This window comes from Hypanus sabinus, chromosome 9 (genome assembly GCF_030144855.1).
Source record: "Hypanus sabinus isolate sHypSab1 chromosome 9, sHypSab1.hap1, whole genome shotgun sequence".
In the NCBI taxonomy this organism is placed as follows: domain Eukaryota; kingdom Metazoa; phylum Chordata; class Chondrichthyes; order Myliobatiformes; family Dasyatidae; genus Hypanus; species Hypanus sabinus.
In genome coordinates, this window is record NC_082714.1 from 23,796,528 (window position 1) to 23,814,747 (window position 18,220).

An 18,220-nucleotide genomic window follows, 5' to 3' on the forward strand; every position below is an offset into this window, starting at 1 on the left:
CAGCAGAACACCATCTGCTGGAGGAACTCAGCAGGTCAAGTAGCATCTGAAGATGAACTGTTTTGTGTTTAAATCCTGTATCAGAACTATTTATTTTCATTCTCTAGTTCCTGCCCTGTTGATCTCATTAATTATTTTCCCTCAAGGGTCTATCTAATCCCCTTTAGAAAACTCTGAATCATTGTTTCCACCATTCTTTGAGGCTGTGAGATCATAATTAATCTAAGTAAAAATATTTTTTTCCTCACTGAATCTGAATCTTTGGCTCATTACTTTAAATCTACAAAGAAGCGGGTTCCTCTCTATTTACTCAATATAAATGTGTACTGTACCTACATCAAATATTCTCTCATCTTCCTCCAGTCTAACTTTATTCCTGAAGTTTTAATTCCTGAAACCATCCTAATAAATATCTGTACCTTTTCTAATACCTTTAAATACTTCCAGAATTGTGTTTCCAGAAATAGACTCAATACTTTGTGACCAATGTTTTGTAACTTAGAGGTATGGTAAATTGAGGTTAATTTATGGAAAGTTGGATGAAATAGCCTATAGTCTAGTTTTGCTTGATGTCGTTACAATTTATTGCATAAATAGGGATTGTGTCTTCAGTTCAAGTTGTTGGTGCAATATCAATTCATACAATGCACTGTTTTGATCTCTGTAGAAAAGTCTATTCTCTTTATATCTCCCTATCTGCAATATACAAGTTTGAACTGCCTTCCAAATTTCCCTTCCTTTGTAATGTTTGTTACTGCACTCTATAACTGAAGTAAGTTTCAACACGATCTCTTACCCTCATTAAGCTGTGATCTGTCTTGCAAAGTATGTTTTCTTTTTGTATCTTATAGTTTTCCTTGAAGTAGAGATCTTTAAGGGGATATTATGCATGTTGATGAAAAAACGTTTTATTTTAGCAAAGGGTGTTTAAAATATTATTATATAGGCTTGGTGTTAAAATTGGTTGATAATCTAAAACATATTATTATGACAAGATAAAAGATCTCCATCCAAATTATTTGGCTGATATTTTGTATAAAAATGTTCGCAGAGGTGTAAGTCCAGTTGAATTTCCCTTTGCTGTCGATGGATATGGTCAAAGTACCTTGACCTCACAATCTACCTTGCTGTGATCTTGCACTTTATTGTTTACCAGCCCTGTGCTTTCTCTGTAGCGTTTATATTTTATTCTGCATTGTTATTTTACCTTTTTCTACCTTATTGCACTGTTTAATGATTTTGATCTGTATCGGCAATATGCAAGACAACCTTTCACTATACATGATAATAACAAACCAATACCAATATTCATAGATTATATCAAAAGAAATGGAGAGGTTGTTTCCTATGGTGGGAGAGTCTAAGACCAGAGGACACAGCCTCAGAGTAGAGAGGCGTCCTTCGAGAACAGAGATGAGGAATTTCTTTAGCTAGAAAGTGGTAAATCTGTGAAATTCTTTGCCATAGGCAGCTGTGGAGGTCAAGTCTTGATGTATATTTAAGGCAGAGGTTGATAGATTCCTGATTGTTCAGTGCATGAAGGGATACTGAGACATGGCAAAAGATTGGGGATGAGAGGAAAATTGGATCTGCCATGATGAAATGGTGGAGTAGACACAATGGGCCAAATGGCCTAATTCTGCTCCAATATTTTATGGTCTTATGGAAGTAAAACACCAAGAGTAATTTATCTAATTTTTAAAAGTTTGGATAATTAAATCCCTTTTCCAGTTTACAGAAGCATATAGCAGACACAGCTTACTTACCTGTGGAGGTCAAGCGTGTGCCATTAACTGCTCCGACTAAAGGAGGGAAAGGCAGTAAAATAGATAAGGTCAGTTAATTATTCCTGGAGTCATATTTATAAAAGGGGCAGAAAGGATTGAATGAGCTATTTTTAATACACTACTTGCAGAATAATATGGTAATTTTGCTGAATGCCTTTTTTACTTTTTTCAAAAAGAATACTGATTATAGCAAATATATGATCACTCTTGCTTATGATCACATCTAATACAAGCTTGCAAGGCTATCTTGACAATATTCTTATCTCTTGTAAGGATTCCATTTCATTTTATGATTGGCAATAATTTTCATTCAGGTCATTTTTAAACAATGACTGTATCCATGGGTATTCATGTATGGTTGAATGACAATTAAAATTGCTCTTGAACTTTAGAGGTTTTCCAAAATCAAAGCTTCATTGCTTGAAGGTTTTCTTTTATCCCATGGCTTCTTAGCCTGAAGTAATTGACAGGCATGAATGGATACCAGAAATGAAAATCCCTCAGTCAAAGGAAAGTCAATAACATATATTGTAGCAGAATTCATGTTCATCTTTCAAATCTTTGTGGTAATCTTTTTATTTATATTATCTGCAGGCTGAGGATGAGGGTCCTATTTCCTTTCATGGAATAGCATATATAAATATGGCACCTTTACTGTATCCAGGTGTGAGGCGGATTCGAGGAGCATATCCAATAGTTGCTTATAATGAGGCTGAAATATTTGAAAAGGTAAAGTTGATGTACTAACAGGATCTGCATTAGTTTGGATAGGAATGTCTGGGTAGACCTATAAAATTTCTTATACAAATGTAGAATAAACTCCCATTTTCTGCCATGCTGCTTAGAAACATTAGAGTGAATGCTAACTTGTTAGAATATGAAAGGAAAAGAAACATGCCGCACTCCTGGCATTGAGAATCTCGAATATAAAATAAAAACACAGGCATTCAACAGGCCTGGCTGCATGCCTGGGAAGCAAAACATTTCAGGTCAAAGATCCTTTATCATAATATGAAATGATGGAGGGTAATATACAGTGGTATGGATAAATTCATCAGAATACTTAGGGCATTGCTATGCCCGTAAGGAAATTTTAAGATCTTAATTCCAACCTTCCATACAGCTTTGCACATATCCTTTCCAGAACAGGCTATCTCCATGTCAATATCTGTTTATCCATTACAACGATCAGTACAGGTAAAAATTATTATTGCTGCAGTGGAAGTTGAGACTTTGACCATGCAATCCTTTATTGCTCACTTGTAAGCTCACTATACTGACATTAAAGGTCAGATTGCTGTTTCTATGGTGTAGCTTACATTGTAGTGAAGCATCTAAGTTAGTGTATTGTTAGAACCATAGAACCCTACAGCATAGTACAGGCCCTTCAGCCCTCCATGTTGTGCTGACCCATATAATCCTTAAAAAAAAGTACTAAACCCACACTACCCCATAACCCTCCATTTTTCTTTCAACCATGTGCCTGTCCAAGAGGCTCTTAAAAACCCCTAATGTTTTAGCCTCCACCACCATCCCTGGCATGTCATTCCAGGCACTCACAACCCTCTGAGTAAAAAAAACTTACCCCTGATGTCTCCCCTAAACTTCCCTCCTTTAATTTTGTACATATGCCCTCTGGTGTTTGCTATTGGTGCCATGGGAAACAGGTACTGATTATCCACCCTATCAATGCCTCTCATAATCTTGTAGACCTTTATCAAGTCCCCTCTCATTCTTCTACGCTCCAAAGAGAAAAGTCCCAGCTCTGCTAACCTTGCTTCATATGACTTGTTCTCCAAACATCCTGGTAAATCCCCTCTGCACCCTCTCCATAGCTTCCACATCCTTCCTATAATGTGGTGACCAGAATTGAACACAATACTCTAAGTGCAGTCTCATCAGAGATTTGTAGATTTGCAACATGACCTCTCTACTCTTGAACTCAATCCCCCTGATTATGAAGCCTAGCATCCCATAGGCCTTCTTAACTACCCTATCAACCTGCACAGTGACCTTCAGGGATGTATGGATTTGAACCCCAAGGTCCCTTTGTTCATCCACACTCTTAAGTAACTAACCATTAATCCTGTACTCAGTCTTCTGTCCTTCCAAAATGCATCGCCTCACATTTGTCCGGATTGAACTTCATCTGCCATTTTTCTGCCCCCCTCTGCAGCCTGTCTATATCCTCTTGTAACCTTCGACAACCTACAGCTCCATCCAGCTCCATCCATCTTTTTAATTGATCTTTTTAATGGTAGAGACTCCAGCTTGTCCTTATAAAGACATTAAAGATTAGCCTTATTTGTCATACGTACATCAAATCATCAGTAAAATGTGTTGTTTGCATCAACAAACGAAGTCTGAGGATTGTGCTGGGGGAGGCCCACAAATGTCACCACACTTCCTACAGCAATTTTTTACTGCTTTTTACCGGTAACCCTAACCCTAACCAAATGTCTTTGGAATGTGGGAGGAAACTGGAACACCCGGAGGAAACCCATGCAGTCACCAGGAAAACGTACAAACTCCTTATAGACCACTGCAGGAATTGAACTCTGATCAGTAATCATTGGCACTGTAAAGTTTTGCACTAACCACTACAATACCATGATGCCCATCATGACACTGTGCTGTCGGATCAGGCTGTATTCTTAAGTAGATCTGGATAATTATTTCCATTACTTTTTCCAATAGAACATTACTTCTTGGGTGGGATGGGCACCCATGGTTGTTCATAGCAGATCATGATGCTCTCTTTTCTTTAAAAAAAAAATTAATTGAATTTTCAAATAGGTTACAGAAAGGAAATAAAAATTATCAACCCCTCCCCCCTAACATATCCCTATAGAAAAAAAAAGAAGAAAGAAAGAAAGGAAGGATGCCTGGATATCAGAAGATCCCCACATGCTCCATGGAGTTCATAATTGCTTTAATATGTATATTTATTTCTTTCCCCAGATAACCAATAATTATAATTAACCAATAATCTTTTCTTAATATATGATTCAGACAAAACGTAAAAAGAGTTTCTCACAGGAGACACCTGGAGGGAAGGGACATCCTCAACATCATAAAATGTCTATTAGTAAACCCAAGGATGAAAGGACAATAAGGGAAACCGGGAGGAAGGTAGGATGTACCTTATAAAGATTCTTATAAGCCATTGATTCATTTGAGCTGTATAATGTACTACATGCTATCAGAGATTTTTTTTCATTCAGTGTTCTACTAAAACTATTTATTTTTCTTCCTAAACTCTCCTTTAATGTTAGTGTTTTGTATCGATTGCTTATTAAAATCAATTATTACTTATTCTGCATTCTGATGTCTCCAAAAAGTTTAGAAAGGGATAAGAATTTAACTTTAGGCAATATGGAGACAAAATTGAAAAGTGGGGTGCTAAATACAGGACTGAAGATAATTAGATTTGAATACCTGCAGTATATGAAATAATGTAGAGGATCTTGTAGTGCTGCTGAAATCTGGCAGGTATGGCATTGTGGGTGTCACAGAACGTCATCCAAGGATACACATTATACTGAAGGGATAGGACAAGGGGTGGCTTTGTTGGTAAAAAATGAAATCAAATTCTTAGAAACAGGTGTCATAAGATAAGAAGATGTAGAGTCCTTCTGGATGGAGCTGAGAAACTGAAAGGGTAAAAAATCCTTGATGGGGTTATATACTGGCTTCTGAACAGCAATCAGAATATGGGGTACAAGTTACAACAGGAGATAGAAAAGGCATGTAAAAAAGGCAATGTCATAGTGGTTACAGGTGATTTCAATATGCAGGTAGATTGGAAAAATCACATTGGTGCTGGATCCCAAGAGAAGGAATTTATGGAATGCCTGTGAGATGGTTTTTTTTAGAATAGCTTGTTGTCAAGCCCCCTAGGGAAAAGGCAATGCTGGATTGGGTGCTGTGTAATGAACTAGACTTAATTAGCAAACTTAAAATAAAGGAACCCTTCGGAGACAGTGACAATTATATGATAGAATTCACCCTGCATTTTGGGAGAAGATAAAATTGACTGTATTGGTTTTACAGTTGAATAAACAGAGGTGTGAGAGAGGAGCTGACCAAAATTGATTGGAAACGGACTCTAACAGGCAAATGTAGAGCAGCGATCACGAGAGCTTCTGGGAATATTTAAAAGACTCAGGATCAGTTCATTCTAAAGGGAGAAAGGAACAACTGTGCATGACAAGGAAAGCCAAAGACAGCATAAAAGCAAAAGAAAAGCATACCATTTAGCAAAAATTAGTAAATTAGTCCACTTGTATTGAAAGACAAATCAAAATTTGATCCTCAGTGGGGAACAAAATTGGATTAATTCTGCGTATGTGAGATTTAATTGGATAAATCTTTTTGAAAAATAAAAGATTTTTGCCTCATTTAACTGGTGTGGTACCTTACACTGGAAAGAAAAATCCCGCTGTTTTTCAGAAAATGAGAAATATCATTGGTTTTAATTTACCGATGTATTTCATTACCTTTTTATTTTGTTTTGTTTGTTTTTGTAGAGCTCAGTGAATGTGAAGTCATTTATCACAGAACATGGATTTGAACATGAAGCTTCAAACTCACTTAACGTGGAAGGAGATGTATGTCTACTAAAACCTGTAACCTGCATTGAGATTTTTCATCAATGAAATATTCTTCCATCTCTTTCTTCTTATCATTTGAATCGGCTGATTGAAATATGAGAGATTTTGGAGATAAGTCAGGGTGGTTATGTGTAATTTCAACAAAATGATAAGAATGTTAAATATAATGAGGCAATAATCCAAGAGTGCTTAACATAGGACTGAGACAGCATTATGTTTTCAATGACATTAAAACTTATAGAAGGTGGGTAATAGAAGGTTGGGTAGAAAAAAATAATTGAACAATTGTTCCTCTAAATGAACAACAATATTTCAGTGACACTTTGGTTGTGGTAAGGCTAGAGGCAAATTATGCAATCAAGTTTTAAGTAGATGCATATGATGGCAGAGTAAGAACAGAAAACGCTGGGTAGGCACAGCAGGTCAAGTAGCATCCATGATGAGAGAAACAGCTAATGTTTCGGATCAATGATCTTTCACCAGAACTGTAAAAGTGAGAAAACAATTGTGCTTAAAGTTGTAGGGAGGGATCGGAATGGAAAGAATAAAAGGAATATACACGATGGGATGCAGATCAGAGTAAAATAGGTGACCTGAATAGTTGCTTTCAATGCCACGTAAGAGGTAAATGAATACTGCTTAATCATAGCTGATCTGTTTGGAGGAGTGTAAGTAATGGAAGTTGGGAGTAGTAAAAAACCATTTGGAAATTAAGCTGCAGATCAAACCAAATAGTAAGAAATCTGAAATAAACCAGAGTGATCAGGAAACTTTCACAGAGAGAGGGAAAACTGAGTTAATTTTGGAGGTGAAAGTTCTTATTTATTTATATTTATATATATTTCTCCTCTGTGAACTTCCTTGTTTTTATTCTGTTACATTATAGGAGGTCATTCAGCTAAGAAAGTATATGCTCGCAAAGCTTTCCCATTACATTACTAATTTTCACTAATGTATTCTTCCCAGCTTTACCACTCTCCCCTAGCACCCTGGTACTCTTTTCACCTACACAATTCACAGTGGCTGTTTAACATATTAACCTGTTCAACTTTGAAATGTAGGAAGAAATCAAAGCACCTAGAGAAAACCCTTGGAGTCATGGAAAACATGAAAACTCCATATGAAGGTCAGGAAGCTAGTATTGTGAGCCTAGAGCTCTCCTAGTTTTGCCTACTATTTTTTATGTGAGATCTAGCTAGTACTGACACAGGTGATGCACCATCAATAACTCTCTGAGATGTGAGGCGAGATATCAGCTTTTATTGACTGGAAGAAAGAACAAGCAGTAGTTGACCACCATACTACATCCTGGAGACTGAGGGCCAGGCTCAGGCCTCAATCGCCTTTATACCGGAATCTGTGGGAGAAGCCACGGTCAGTGGGAGGGGACACAGGAGCAGTCAGCAGGGGGCATGTCCAGACAGGGATATGTAGTTCACCACAACAGGATAAGGGGAAAAGCTGGACATCCAAAGTTTGTGAATTTGGCATTGCGTCCTGAGGGTCATAATGTTTCTAAATGCAGAACAGTACTGTTTCTTGAACTTGTATTTGGCACCTTGGGAAGCTTATTAGAGACTAAGGCAGAGAGATCAGAATAAGATTGAGATGGCAAATTAAAGTAATAAGTAACAGGAAGTGCAGAATCACTCTTACAAATTGAAAGGTGGTGTTCTACAAAGAAGTCATACACTCAACATTTTGATTTTTCCAATGTAGATGAGAGAACACTATCAGCACAAGCACTATAGGCACGTAGTGGTTAGCGCAACACTATTACAGCTCAGGGTGTTCTGGTGTTCAGAGTTTTATTCTAGCACTGTTGGGAGTAAAGAGGTTATACGTTCTCCCCATGATCTGCATGGGTTTTCACCCACAGTCCAATGATGAACTGGTTAGTTGGTTGACTGGTCACAGTAAATTGTGCTGTGATTAGGCAACTGTTAATTGCTGGGCAGAGCAGCTCGGTGGGCCAGAAGGGCCTGTTCCACGCGTTTTCTCTACATAAAATACAAGGCATCAAATGCAATACACTAAATTGGAAAAACTACAGAGGATGATTACTGATGTTGGAGGCTGATAGAGTGAAATAATCCTCTGCAATTTCCATTACCTACAGCAAAATTCCACCACCAGATATGTACATATATGCATATGCATCCCCATTCAAAGTTCAAGGTAAACTTTATTATCGGAGTACATACATGTCACCACATAAAACCCTGAGATTCTTTTTTATGCAAGCATACTTAGCAAATCTATAGAACAGTAACTGTAAACTATAGACATTAGGAACTGAAAACAAACAGTGCAAATGCAGATAAATAAATAGCAATAAATAACGAGTATGAGGTAACAGAATCCTTAAGTGAGTGTAGCTATCCCCTTTTGTTCAAGAGCCTGATGGTTGAGGGGTAGTAACTGTTCTTGAACATTGTGGTGCAAGTCCTGAGGTTCTTGTACCTTCTGCCTGATGACAGCAGTGAGAAAAGAGTATGGCTAGGGTCTTTGATGATGGAATTTGCTTTTCTACGGCAAAGTTTCATGTAGATGTGCTCAATAGCTGGGAAGATTTTACCCATAATGTACTGGGCCGAATCCACTATCTTTTGTAGGATTTCTGCTCAAAAGCATTCCATACCAAGTCATAATGCAGCCTGTCAGCACACTTTCCTCTACACATCTATAGCAGCTTGCCAAGGTTTTCGATGACATTTAGCATTCTGAAGCTAGTGTTCCTTCTGCCTGCTTCTCGCCCTCTCTCCTCCTTCCAAGAATCTGTTTCACCTGTTCATTTCCATCAACTTGTACTCCCCTTCCTGTGGCATTTTTGCATGCAATTATTGGACAAAACTGATGCTTACTAGGAGGCCATTAGATGCTACAAGAGCATTGACAAGCACAGAAACTGAAGAAGCAGTCAACGTAGATTTTATGGAAGGTACATAGCAACACAAAAGTAGCCCAAAAAAAAAAGCAGAAGGCCATAGTGAAAAACAATGTAATATTTTTTAAATAGGCTTCCCTGAAACTGTCTGTAGTTGGAATGTTTCACAAATAAGCAAGATGCATCAAGAAATTTTGTTGCAAGTCTTAATCAACCTTCCAAATATTTTATACATGGCCTCCTGATATAGCACAGGCTATAAAGCATTATCAGTGACACAGTAGTGTAGCAGTTTGCATCAGACTGTTATAGCACTAGTGACATGGGTTCACTGTGACTGTGTTCAGTTTTCTCCAGGTGCTCTAGTTTCTTCCCACATTCCAATGATGTACAAGTCAGTAGGTTATTTGATCACATTGGTATAATTAGGCAGTGTGAGCTCATTGTGCTGGAAGGGCCTGATACCATGTTGAACTTCTAAATAAAATAGTCAAAACATAATCTTTTAAAACTGGGGAGTCCAAAGCACTATAGTAATTACAGCATTAATGTATGAACTTTAAATATCTTCATTAATTGTGGATATTAGGTTTTGAAATTGTTGCATATACTTTTGCACAATAATTAACTGATTTTTCTTTAGCAGGACTGAGCTCTGCATACTTGGAAAATTTTCACTTTTACATTTAATATTTTAGCAATATGCAGAGACAAGGACCTATATTGTTCTAGAGTTTAGTCTAACTAAACCTCTGGTCCAGAAGCGACTTCGAGAGGATTTGGCTCAAAGGTAGGTTTTAGCTTTAAATAGAAAATATGCACAGCTCTTCCAGATAAACAATTTTTATCTTGTTGATGATGAACTTCTGGTTGTTAGTAATATATTCTCTTTGAACGTTGCCCGCTGTCCGAGTGGATAGGATTATCAGAAAACACAATGTTGATACAGGCTGATACTGGATATGAAATTCTCCGAAAATATATTATATAGCTGTCATATTCAGGGCAAGCAACCAAAGAAACATCAATGCTGTTAAGTCACTTGGTAGAATCACCATCCCCTTGTCCCCTTGGAGGTGGTCTTCCAGAGATTGACTAAAGCATGTAAACAGAAAGAAAAGAATAAAGGAATAGCTAATAAAAGGTGCGAAAGAATGGAACATAAAACAAAACTTGTAAGGAATGGTAGTGTCATCTGCAAACTTTGGGTTTTAATGGAAGTAAGCGAAACATTACAGATGCCATAATAATAATAATAATAATAATCTTCCACTGTTTATTTAGATTTAAAAGAATACTTGTTACTCCACTATCTTTGAAAGTTAATTCAGGTAAATCAGGAACTGTTGACCTGTTAGTTAGCTTCTGTTGTCAGGAATTTGGAATGATTGCTCTACAATCTTTGCTCCATTTTTCTGTTTTGCCCTTATCATTATATTTATTGATTTTATACTGTTTACATTGCAAACTTCATGTGAGCAAGGAGCTTCATTGCATCCTAGGATATATGACAATAAACTAATCTGAATCTGAGATGGAAGTATAAGACTTCTGTAACTGGCCTTTGGTAAATTTTCACATCACCTTGGTCAGAAGTTTTCAATTCAACCTTCCTGACATGTCCATCCCTACTAGGGAATGTGGCAGTTGCTGTTGCGGGCGATTTGTTTGTCCGTGAGCAGGACTAAATCTCCAACTTGAAGATTCCTGCAGGGTTCTGTCCACTTTTGTCTGTGTTGCAACAAAGGTAGATATTCATGTCTCCAACGAGACCAGAACCGATTTGCCAGAGCCTGGACCTGTCTCCATTGCTTTGTGTACAAATCCTTATCAGAGAAGTCCCCTGGTGGAGGGGGAGCTCCTGCCTTCTGCGTAAGGAGCATTGATGGCGAGAGTATGAAGGGGTTTTCCGGGTCAGAAGACACAGGTAGGAGTGGTCGTGCATTTATAATGGCTGTGACCTCTGCCCAGCACCTCGTGGGTCAATCAGGTGCGTTGCTGCAGAAACATTGAATCAAGAATTCTTCTGGCGATACCAATCATCTGCTCCCATGCACCTCCCATGTGAGAGGCGTGTGGTGTGTTAAACTCCCAGTTGCATCCTTGCTGATTGAGGTACTTTTGCACCATTTTGTCCATCCCCAGCTCCTTTGATGCTCCAACAAAGTTCGTGCCGCAATCAGACCTTAACTGTTTTGCAGGGCCTCTTAGCGCAAGGAAGTGCCTGAGAGCGTTAATGCAGCTGGATGTATTCAAAGATTCAATGACCTCAATGTGTACCGCTCTTGAACTCGTGCAGCTAAACATGATGGCCCACCGCTTGCTCTCTGCTTGTCCTCCTCTGGTGCACCTCGTAGTGATAGTCCAAGGGCCAAATACATCGAGCCCCACATATGTAAAAGGAGGGCAGGCTTCGAGGCATTCTGGTGGGAGGTCTGCCATACGTTGAGCTTCCAACTTGCCTCGCAGTTTCCTGCAGGTTACACGTTTATGAAGTACTGAATTGATCAGTGTTTTACCTCCCAAGATCCACAGTCCCACTGCCCTTATTGCTCCTTCCGTCAGGTGACGGCCCTGATGCTTTACCTGTTCATGGTGATGGCGAGTGAGCAGTAAGGACACATGGCTGTCTTTGGGCAGGATTACTGGACTCTTTTCTGCAGCTGGAAGTTGGGAGTGTATTAACCGGCCTCCAATGCAGATGATATTGTTCTTCAGGATCGGGTTGAATTTCCTCAAAGTGCTATCCTTTGGTATTGGTTTATCAGCTTGGAGAGCCGAAAACTCCCTTGCAAAAGCCGCTCTTTGAGTTGCTTTGAAGATGACGTCCTTTGCCTGAGCCAATTTGTCTATAGTGCGAGGTAAGTTACATTTGTGCCATAAGAAACGAAGGAAATTGTGATGGTCCTCCTGTACTAAGAAGCAATGGAACATCTGCTGGATGTCCGCTAAGATTGCGACCTTCTCGTTCCGGAAGTGCAGCAGGATCCTGAGAACGGTATTGTTAAGGTCGGGGCCTGTAAGGAGCACGTCATTAAGGGAGACACCAGTGCACTGAGCACTGGGGTCAAAGACCACCCTGATCTGATTGGGCTTTTGTGGGTGGTAAACCCCAAACGTTGGGAGGTACCAGCACTCCTCGCCTTCCCTCAGTGGCGGTGCTACTTCAGCATGTCCATTAGAGAAGATCTTCTCCATAAATGCTACGTATTGTTGCTGCATCTCAGGTTTCCTTTTCAGGGTTTTTTGCAAGGACGTGAACCGCTTGACTGCCTGCTCTTTGTTGTTTAGCAAGCACTGGCATGGTTCTCTGAAAGGTAGTGGGGTGACCCAATTATTTGCTTCATCTCTGAAGACCTTGGTGTCCATTATTTTTAAGAAAATGGCATCTTGAGCTGATGGAGCAAGTTTATTATCATGCTCAGTTTGAGCGAAGACTGACTGACCCAGCGTCACGTCGGTTACTTTACACTTGTTAAAGCCTTGTCGTGCTTCCTTGATACACATGAAACTTGTGCAGGGTTGAAAAATTGAATGGCGGCCACTCTCTAGCACATTGGTCTTGAGTATGTTAACTGTCGGTTTGTGTACATTGCCAAGGCACACCTCTCCTGTCACCACCCAGCCCAGATCCAGGCGTTGCGCAAAGGGGGCGTCGTGTGGTCCATTGACCTGCTGCCTGACCTTGTGCACCTGGAGAACATCTCTTCCTAATAGCAGGAGTATTTCTGCTTTTGGATCCAGTTCTGGGATGTGCTTGGCAATGTGGTGGAGATGTGGCTGGTGTAGCACTGCACTTGGTGTCGGGATCTCAGTGCGGTTATTCAAAATTTCATTGCACTCTAAGAGTGAAGGGAGACAGATGACAACTTTACCATCCAGGGACTCGAGCTGGAAGCCTCCTGCCATAAGTTTCCACGCTGCCTGAGCAAGTTCTAAGGTAGTATGGGAACTGATTACTCTCAATGTTGAACAAGTCAAAGAACTCTGGTCTGACTAGTGAGCGATTGCTCTGATCATCCAGAATTACATAGGCTTTGATGGCCTTGTCCTTGGCTCCCTTAGGGTACACCTTAGTGAGGCAGATCTTTGAACAAGAACGGCTTGACTGCAAACTTCTGTACAGCTCGAGCTGACAATAGTTATCCTGGAGTGAGCCTCTCCCTCCCCGCCGTCCTGTTGTGAGGGTGAAGGAGCTTTGTCATTTTGCGGTAACGGGCCGGGATGCCTGGCCCCATCGTGATTAGTGCTATTACATTCCGGGCACTTCACGGAGATCGTACACTCTCTAGCAAGGTGAGAGGTAGAGGAACAGCATTTAAAACTTTTTTTTTCTCCTTGAGAAGGGCCATCCTCTCTTCAAGGGGTTTTTTCCTAAACGTTCTGCATTTTTTGAGGGGGTGGGGTTTGTTATGCAATGGACAATTCTTGCGAGGGTCATTGTTAGTTGTAAAGGCTTCAGTTTTACACACTGAGACAGGTTTATTAATGTTGAAATTATTCGAAGTGGATTTAACTGGCTTGGTATAAATTGTACTGCTACCTGGACTCATGAAGCTAGTGTCGTTTCGCTTCTTCACCTCCTTGCACACAAATCTAGTGAAATACTCAAAGGGAGGAAATCGACCATCGTTCTCTTCCTTGTACTCTGAGCCAACAGACACCCACCTTTCCTGCAGCCCAAATGGAAGTTTGTCGATGATTTGTCTAATCCCGTATGAAGTATCTAGGTATAATAGACCAGTTAAATAGCCATCTTTTTTGGCGCCTTGAATCTCCATGAGTAAATCTCCGAGCTCTCTTAACTTAGTGTGGTCCTTGGCTGACTCCTTAGGAAAATTTTCCAGACGTCGGAATAGTGCCGATTCAATAATTTCAGGGGCCACATAGCACTCCCGAAGTCTCTCCCATGCTTTGCGTAAGGCTAGCTTGGGGTTGTTAATGTACACTGAACGTATGCGTCTCACCTGTTTGCATGATCCTTTTCCCAGCCATTTCGTCATAAGATCCAACTCTTGGGTTGCTCCGAGCTGGACTCCGTGGATAGCGTTAGTGAATGAGGAGTACCATGCATGGTAATTTTCAGGTTTATCGTCGATCTGGTACAGTCCTGAAGTGACGAGATCTCGTCGTGCTAAATACTGTGCCATGGGTTCAACTGCAAGTTGCATGCTGGCTGGGGGAATATGTCGGCAGGTATATGACTGAGGGTGTACATTTGTTATGGAATTTGCTGTTCTGAATTCAGCCTTTGCCTCTCTTCTTGCCAAATCTGGTAAGTTTGGTGTCGAGAAGTATTTGTCATCAGCCCTTTCATTCTTGAATTCATCGCGGAGTTGCAAGGGTAAATTGTCTTCCTTGGATGGATGTGATGCAATTGGGCCTCTCTGAGACTCCTCATGAAATAGGACGTTAGCATATAAGTATGGAGAGGAAGAACGAATCTTCAAGTCCATTTGAAGATTGTCGCTTGTGCGTTCCAATCTGATCTTTTCTGAAGTAGATTTTACGTCAACCAGATCATGCATTTCTTCAGCATTTTCTATTATCTCTGCTTCCACCCTGGCAGCTTCTTCTTCTCGGTGTAGCATGAGCACTTCTAACTCTGACTCTCTCCTTACCTTTTCCAACTGGTTTTTTGGCTTCTCTGGTAGCCTTTTCTATTTGGTTTTCAGCTTCTCTGGCAACCGCTTCCTTTTTCAATTTTGCTTCTTGTTCGGCGTACAACGCTCGCACCTTGGCGGCTTCTGCCTTAGCTCTTGCATGGGCAGCCTTACTTGTTGATGCCCTACTGCCCCTGTCGCTGGATGACAATGACTTGATGCTGGATCGAGTTGTCATTGCAGCACTTGAAACACCTGATAATGCCACCTTTTCCCTGTAGTGTTCTCGCACAGGTGTAAAAGAACTCTGAACTAAACACCAAGCATAAACCAATCAATGAGGTGGTCCCAGTAAGATTAACTGTTTACTGTTCACTCTTCCACATTAACGTATAGTGAAAACTGTTGATAAAACAATACAAAATATATACAGTATTTGTTTCCTTCTTGATATCACATTTACATCATAAATATTTGCAAAAGTAAAACTACAACAACTATATTACATTAAAGTGCAACATACAGTCAGAATCTACCTACGCCATCGACTGCTTTAAATACACTTCAACACAAACTATCCGCAATTCTTTAAATAACAAAAACATAAACTTTATCAACTGTCATTACTTTTAACAGAATCAGCGTTAACATTTTTAATTCAACATATCGATTATCTCATGAACTTACGGCATTGCTTCACTGATGTTTCTAGTGCGTAGTAAGAAAACTTTTCTCGCGCTGATCCTGCACATGTGAGCCCCCTCCTTCCCATTTCTCCAAACCGGTATTTTCCCACAAGACGCGGCGAAACCGGGTGTGACATCATCGCATGCCGTGTTATATCATAGACAACGAATTTACTTTAAACAATCTTAACTTTAACTAGAAAACAATGTGGATGTAAACATAGTGATCAGTTTCCAGACCATTTGTGTCAAGTGACTTGTTGCTGTGCAGGTTCTAAGAGAGAGCAGTCTTTGTTTACACATTCACACCCTGCAACTCCAAAGATAGCTTTTATGTATCTAAAAGGAAGTTACGTTTTACCGTATTTACATATGTATATTTATGTTTATCTGTTCTTTTTATTAATCTCGGGAAGATTTGTACCAACCCCTGATGACTTAGAGTACAGACCTCGAAAGGAATACAGAAACTATCTAACACATTTTACAGCAAGCTAAATTTTCAGCAGTAGATGCACAAGCTAGAACTGTGTTCACTGTAATCTAGAAGATTAAGAAGTCACTGACTTCTAGTTGTTGTAGTATTAAGCAGAATTTATAGAGTACTGTATAGGTTTATAGAGAAGATAGATTTATTGGCCTTCATCAATCAATGCATTGAGTAGAGGAGTTGGGATGTTATGTGGAAATTATATACACATTGGTGGGGTCTAGTTTGGGGTATTGTGTGCAGTTTTGGTCACCTACCTACAGAAAAGATGTAAATAAGATTGAAAGGGTACAGAAAATTTTACAAGGATGTTGCCAGTCCTTGAGGACCTGATTTATAGGGAAAGGTTGAATAGGTTAGGACTTTATTTCCTAGAAGATTTGATAGAAGTATACAAAATTATGAGGAGTGTAGATGGGGTAAATGGAAGCAGGCTTTTTCAACTAAGATTGGGTGTGACTGGAACTAGAGGTCATAGGTTAAGGATGAAAGGTGAAATGTTGAAAGGGAACATACTCACTCAGAGTGGTGAAAGTATGGAATGAGCTGCCAGCGCAGGTGGTGAATGCGGCTTAGATTTCAAAATTTAAGAGAAATTTGGATAGACAGAGTGCATAGATGGGAGGGGTCTGGAGTGCTATGGTCCTGGTCCAGGTTGATGGGACTAGACAGACTAATGATTTGGCACAGACTGGTTCATGTCACAGCCCTTGGAGGGACTGCTGGTTCGAGTCGCTGCCCAAGGAGGGCTGCTGGGTCCTGATGCTCTTGGAGATGTTATTGAAATTATGATATTTATGGATTGAACTAGTTCAATCTAACTGTAGTTCATGTTGGCCTCATTAAGTTTTGTGGGGTTTTTTGTGTTCTTGCCCATTCTTTCTTGTAGTGAATTGATAGGCTGGGGGCTTGGGTGTTCTGTCAGTTTATGTGCGAGGGAGGGGTTGGGAGTGTATGGGATTTACGGGTTTTGTTTCTTTTTCTTTTCATGCAGGGGGTGGGAATTGATGTATTTCTTTCAACTACTATAGCCTTATGTATTCTATGGCTATCTGGAGAAGAGACAAATTTCAGAACTATATTCTGCATAAATACTTTGATAATAAAATTAAACTTTGAAATATGAATTGAACATTTGACTAAATGGGCCTGTCTCTGTGCTGTAGCATTCTATTATTCTATGGCTTTATAGAGAAAGGATGTATCTTGGTTGCAGTTCCAGTTTTCTTTATTACTAGATCATTTTTGCTCTTTCTTTCAAGATTCTATTTCAACTTTTTTAACTGATAAACTGAAGAGATCTGTTTACTCCTTGTTTCTATGATCTAAATTTGGTGCTAGTGAGTGTAGTGCAAATGGGTATCTGTCTATTGGTTACAAAGAAGAAAAGCAGTAAGAATTCCAGTCTGAAAACACTCCATTGGCACCTGTTGAAAACGTGATTTTGATAAGAACCGGATTGGATTTACCCATGACACAGCTGCAGAATAATCTGCAAGCACCTTCTCACACATGAAGAATAGCGGCCACAGAAAGGTACCAGAGCTTTCTAGTGTCTGTGGGACTATGTAGCATCAGGAAAGTAGATGATAAAAATGGCAAGAATGTTATACAGTAGCTTACAGCTGAGTTTTTCAAATGTACCCGGTATGAATTTTCTGTAGTGTATTAAACATGGTATATATCATTGACTATTTGTCTTTCTAAATCAGGATTGCAGAGATGATACCTCCTCGGCCATTGTTCCCTCGTAGGACAAGTGGAGCAGAGAAGGTGTGTGATGGAAAGGAAAGGGCATACTCTGGGTTGTTGTATGTATTAGTTGAATGGAATTTAATGATGTATTGATTTTAATGAATAGTTTGTGGCATTTATTAACTCAGTTTAAAGTATCTTTATTTGTTACTTTAATACAGTGGCTAGTGTGATCAAAACAACTGTATGACATGATCCCAGATCTTTACCAGACTTAACCTGCATAGTATGCTTATGCAGTGTGTGTGCATGAATGATGTAAGTTCCTGTGCAGTACTCAATTAAAGGCCCTCCCCCCATGAAATTTTATCAGTGAAATGATTTGACACTGTTAGATTTACAAATGATTGTGCTGTGTTTTTTTCATAACTCCACTTGCGTGTTGAGCACAGGACAGAT

At 39.7% G+C, this 18,220-nt stretch overlaps 1 protein-coding gene across 9 annotated transcripts in view; it reads left to right on the forward strand.

Annotated features, from left to right (window-relative positions):
* The window catches only part of cfap70 (cilia and flagella associated protein 70), an 81,011-nt gene that overhangs the window by 19,192 nt on the left and 43,599 nt on the right, over nucleotides 1-18,220 (forward strand). For all 9 annotated transcript variants that reach the window (XM_059979298.1, XM_059979295.1, XM_059979290.1 and 6 more), the window contains 6 exons: nucleotides 1,732-1,834; nucleotides 2,382-2,516; nucleotides 4,800-4,919; nucleotides 6,317-6,397; nucleotides 9,986-10,077; nucleotides 17,779-17,839. In XM_059979298.1, the coding sequence (XP_059835281.1) occupies nucleotides 1,732-1,834; nucleotides 2,382-2,516; nucleotides 4,800-4,919; nucleotides 6,317-6,397; nucleotides 9,986-10,077; nucleotides 17,779-17,839 (592 nt within the window). The remainder of the gene's footprint in view (nucleotides 1-1,731; nucleotides 1,835-2,381; nucleotides 2,517-4,799; nucleotides 4,920-6,316; nucleotides 6,398-9,985; nucleotides 10,078-17,778; nucleotides 17,840-18,220) is intronic.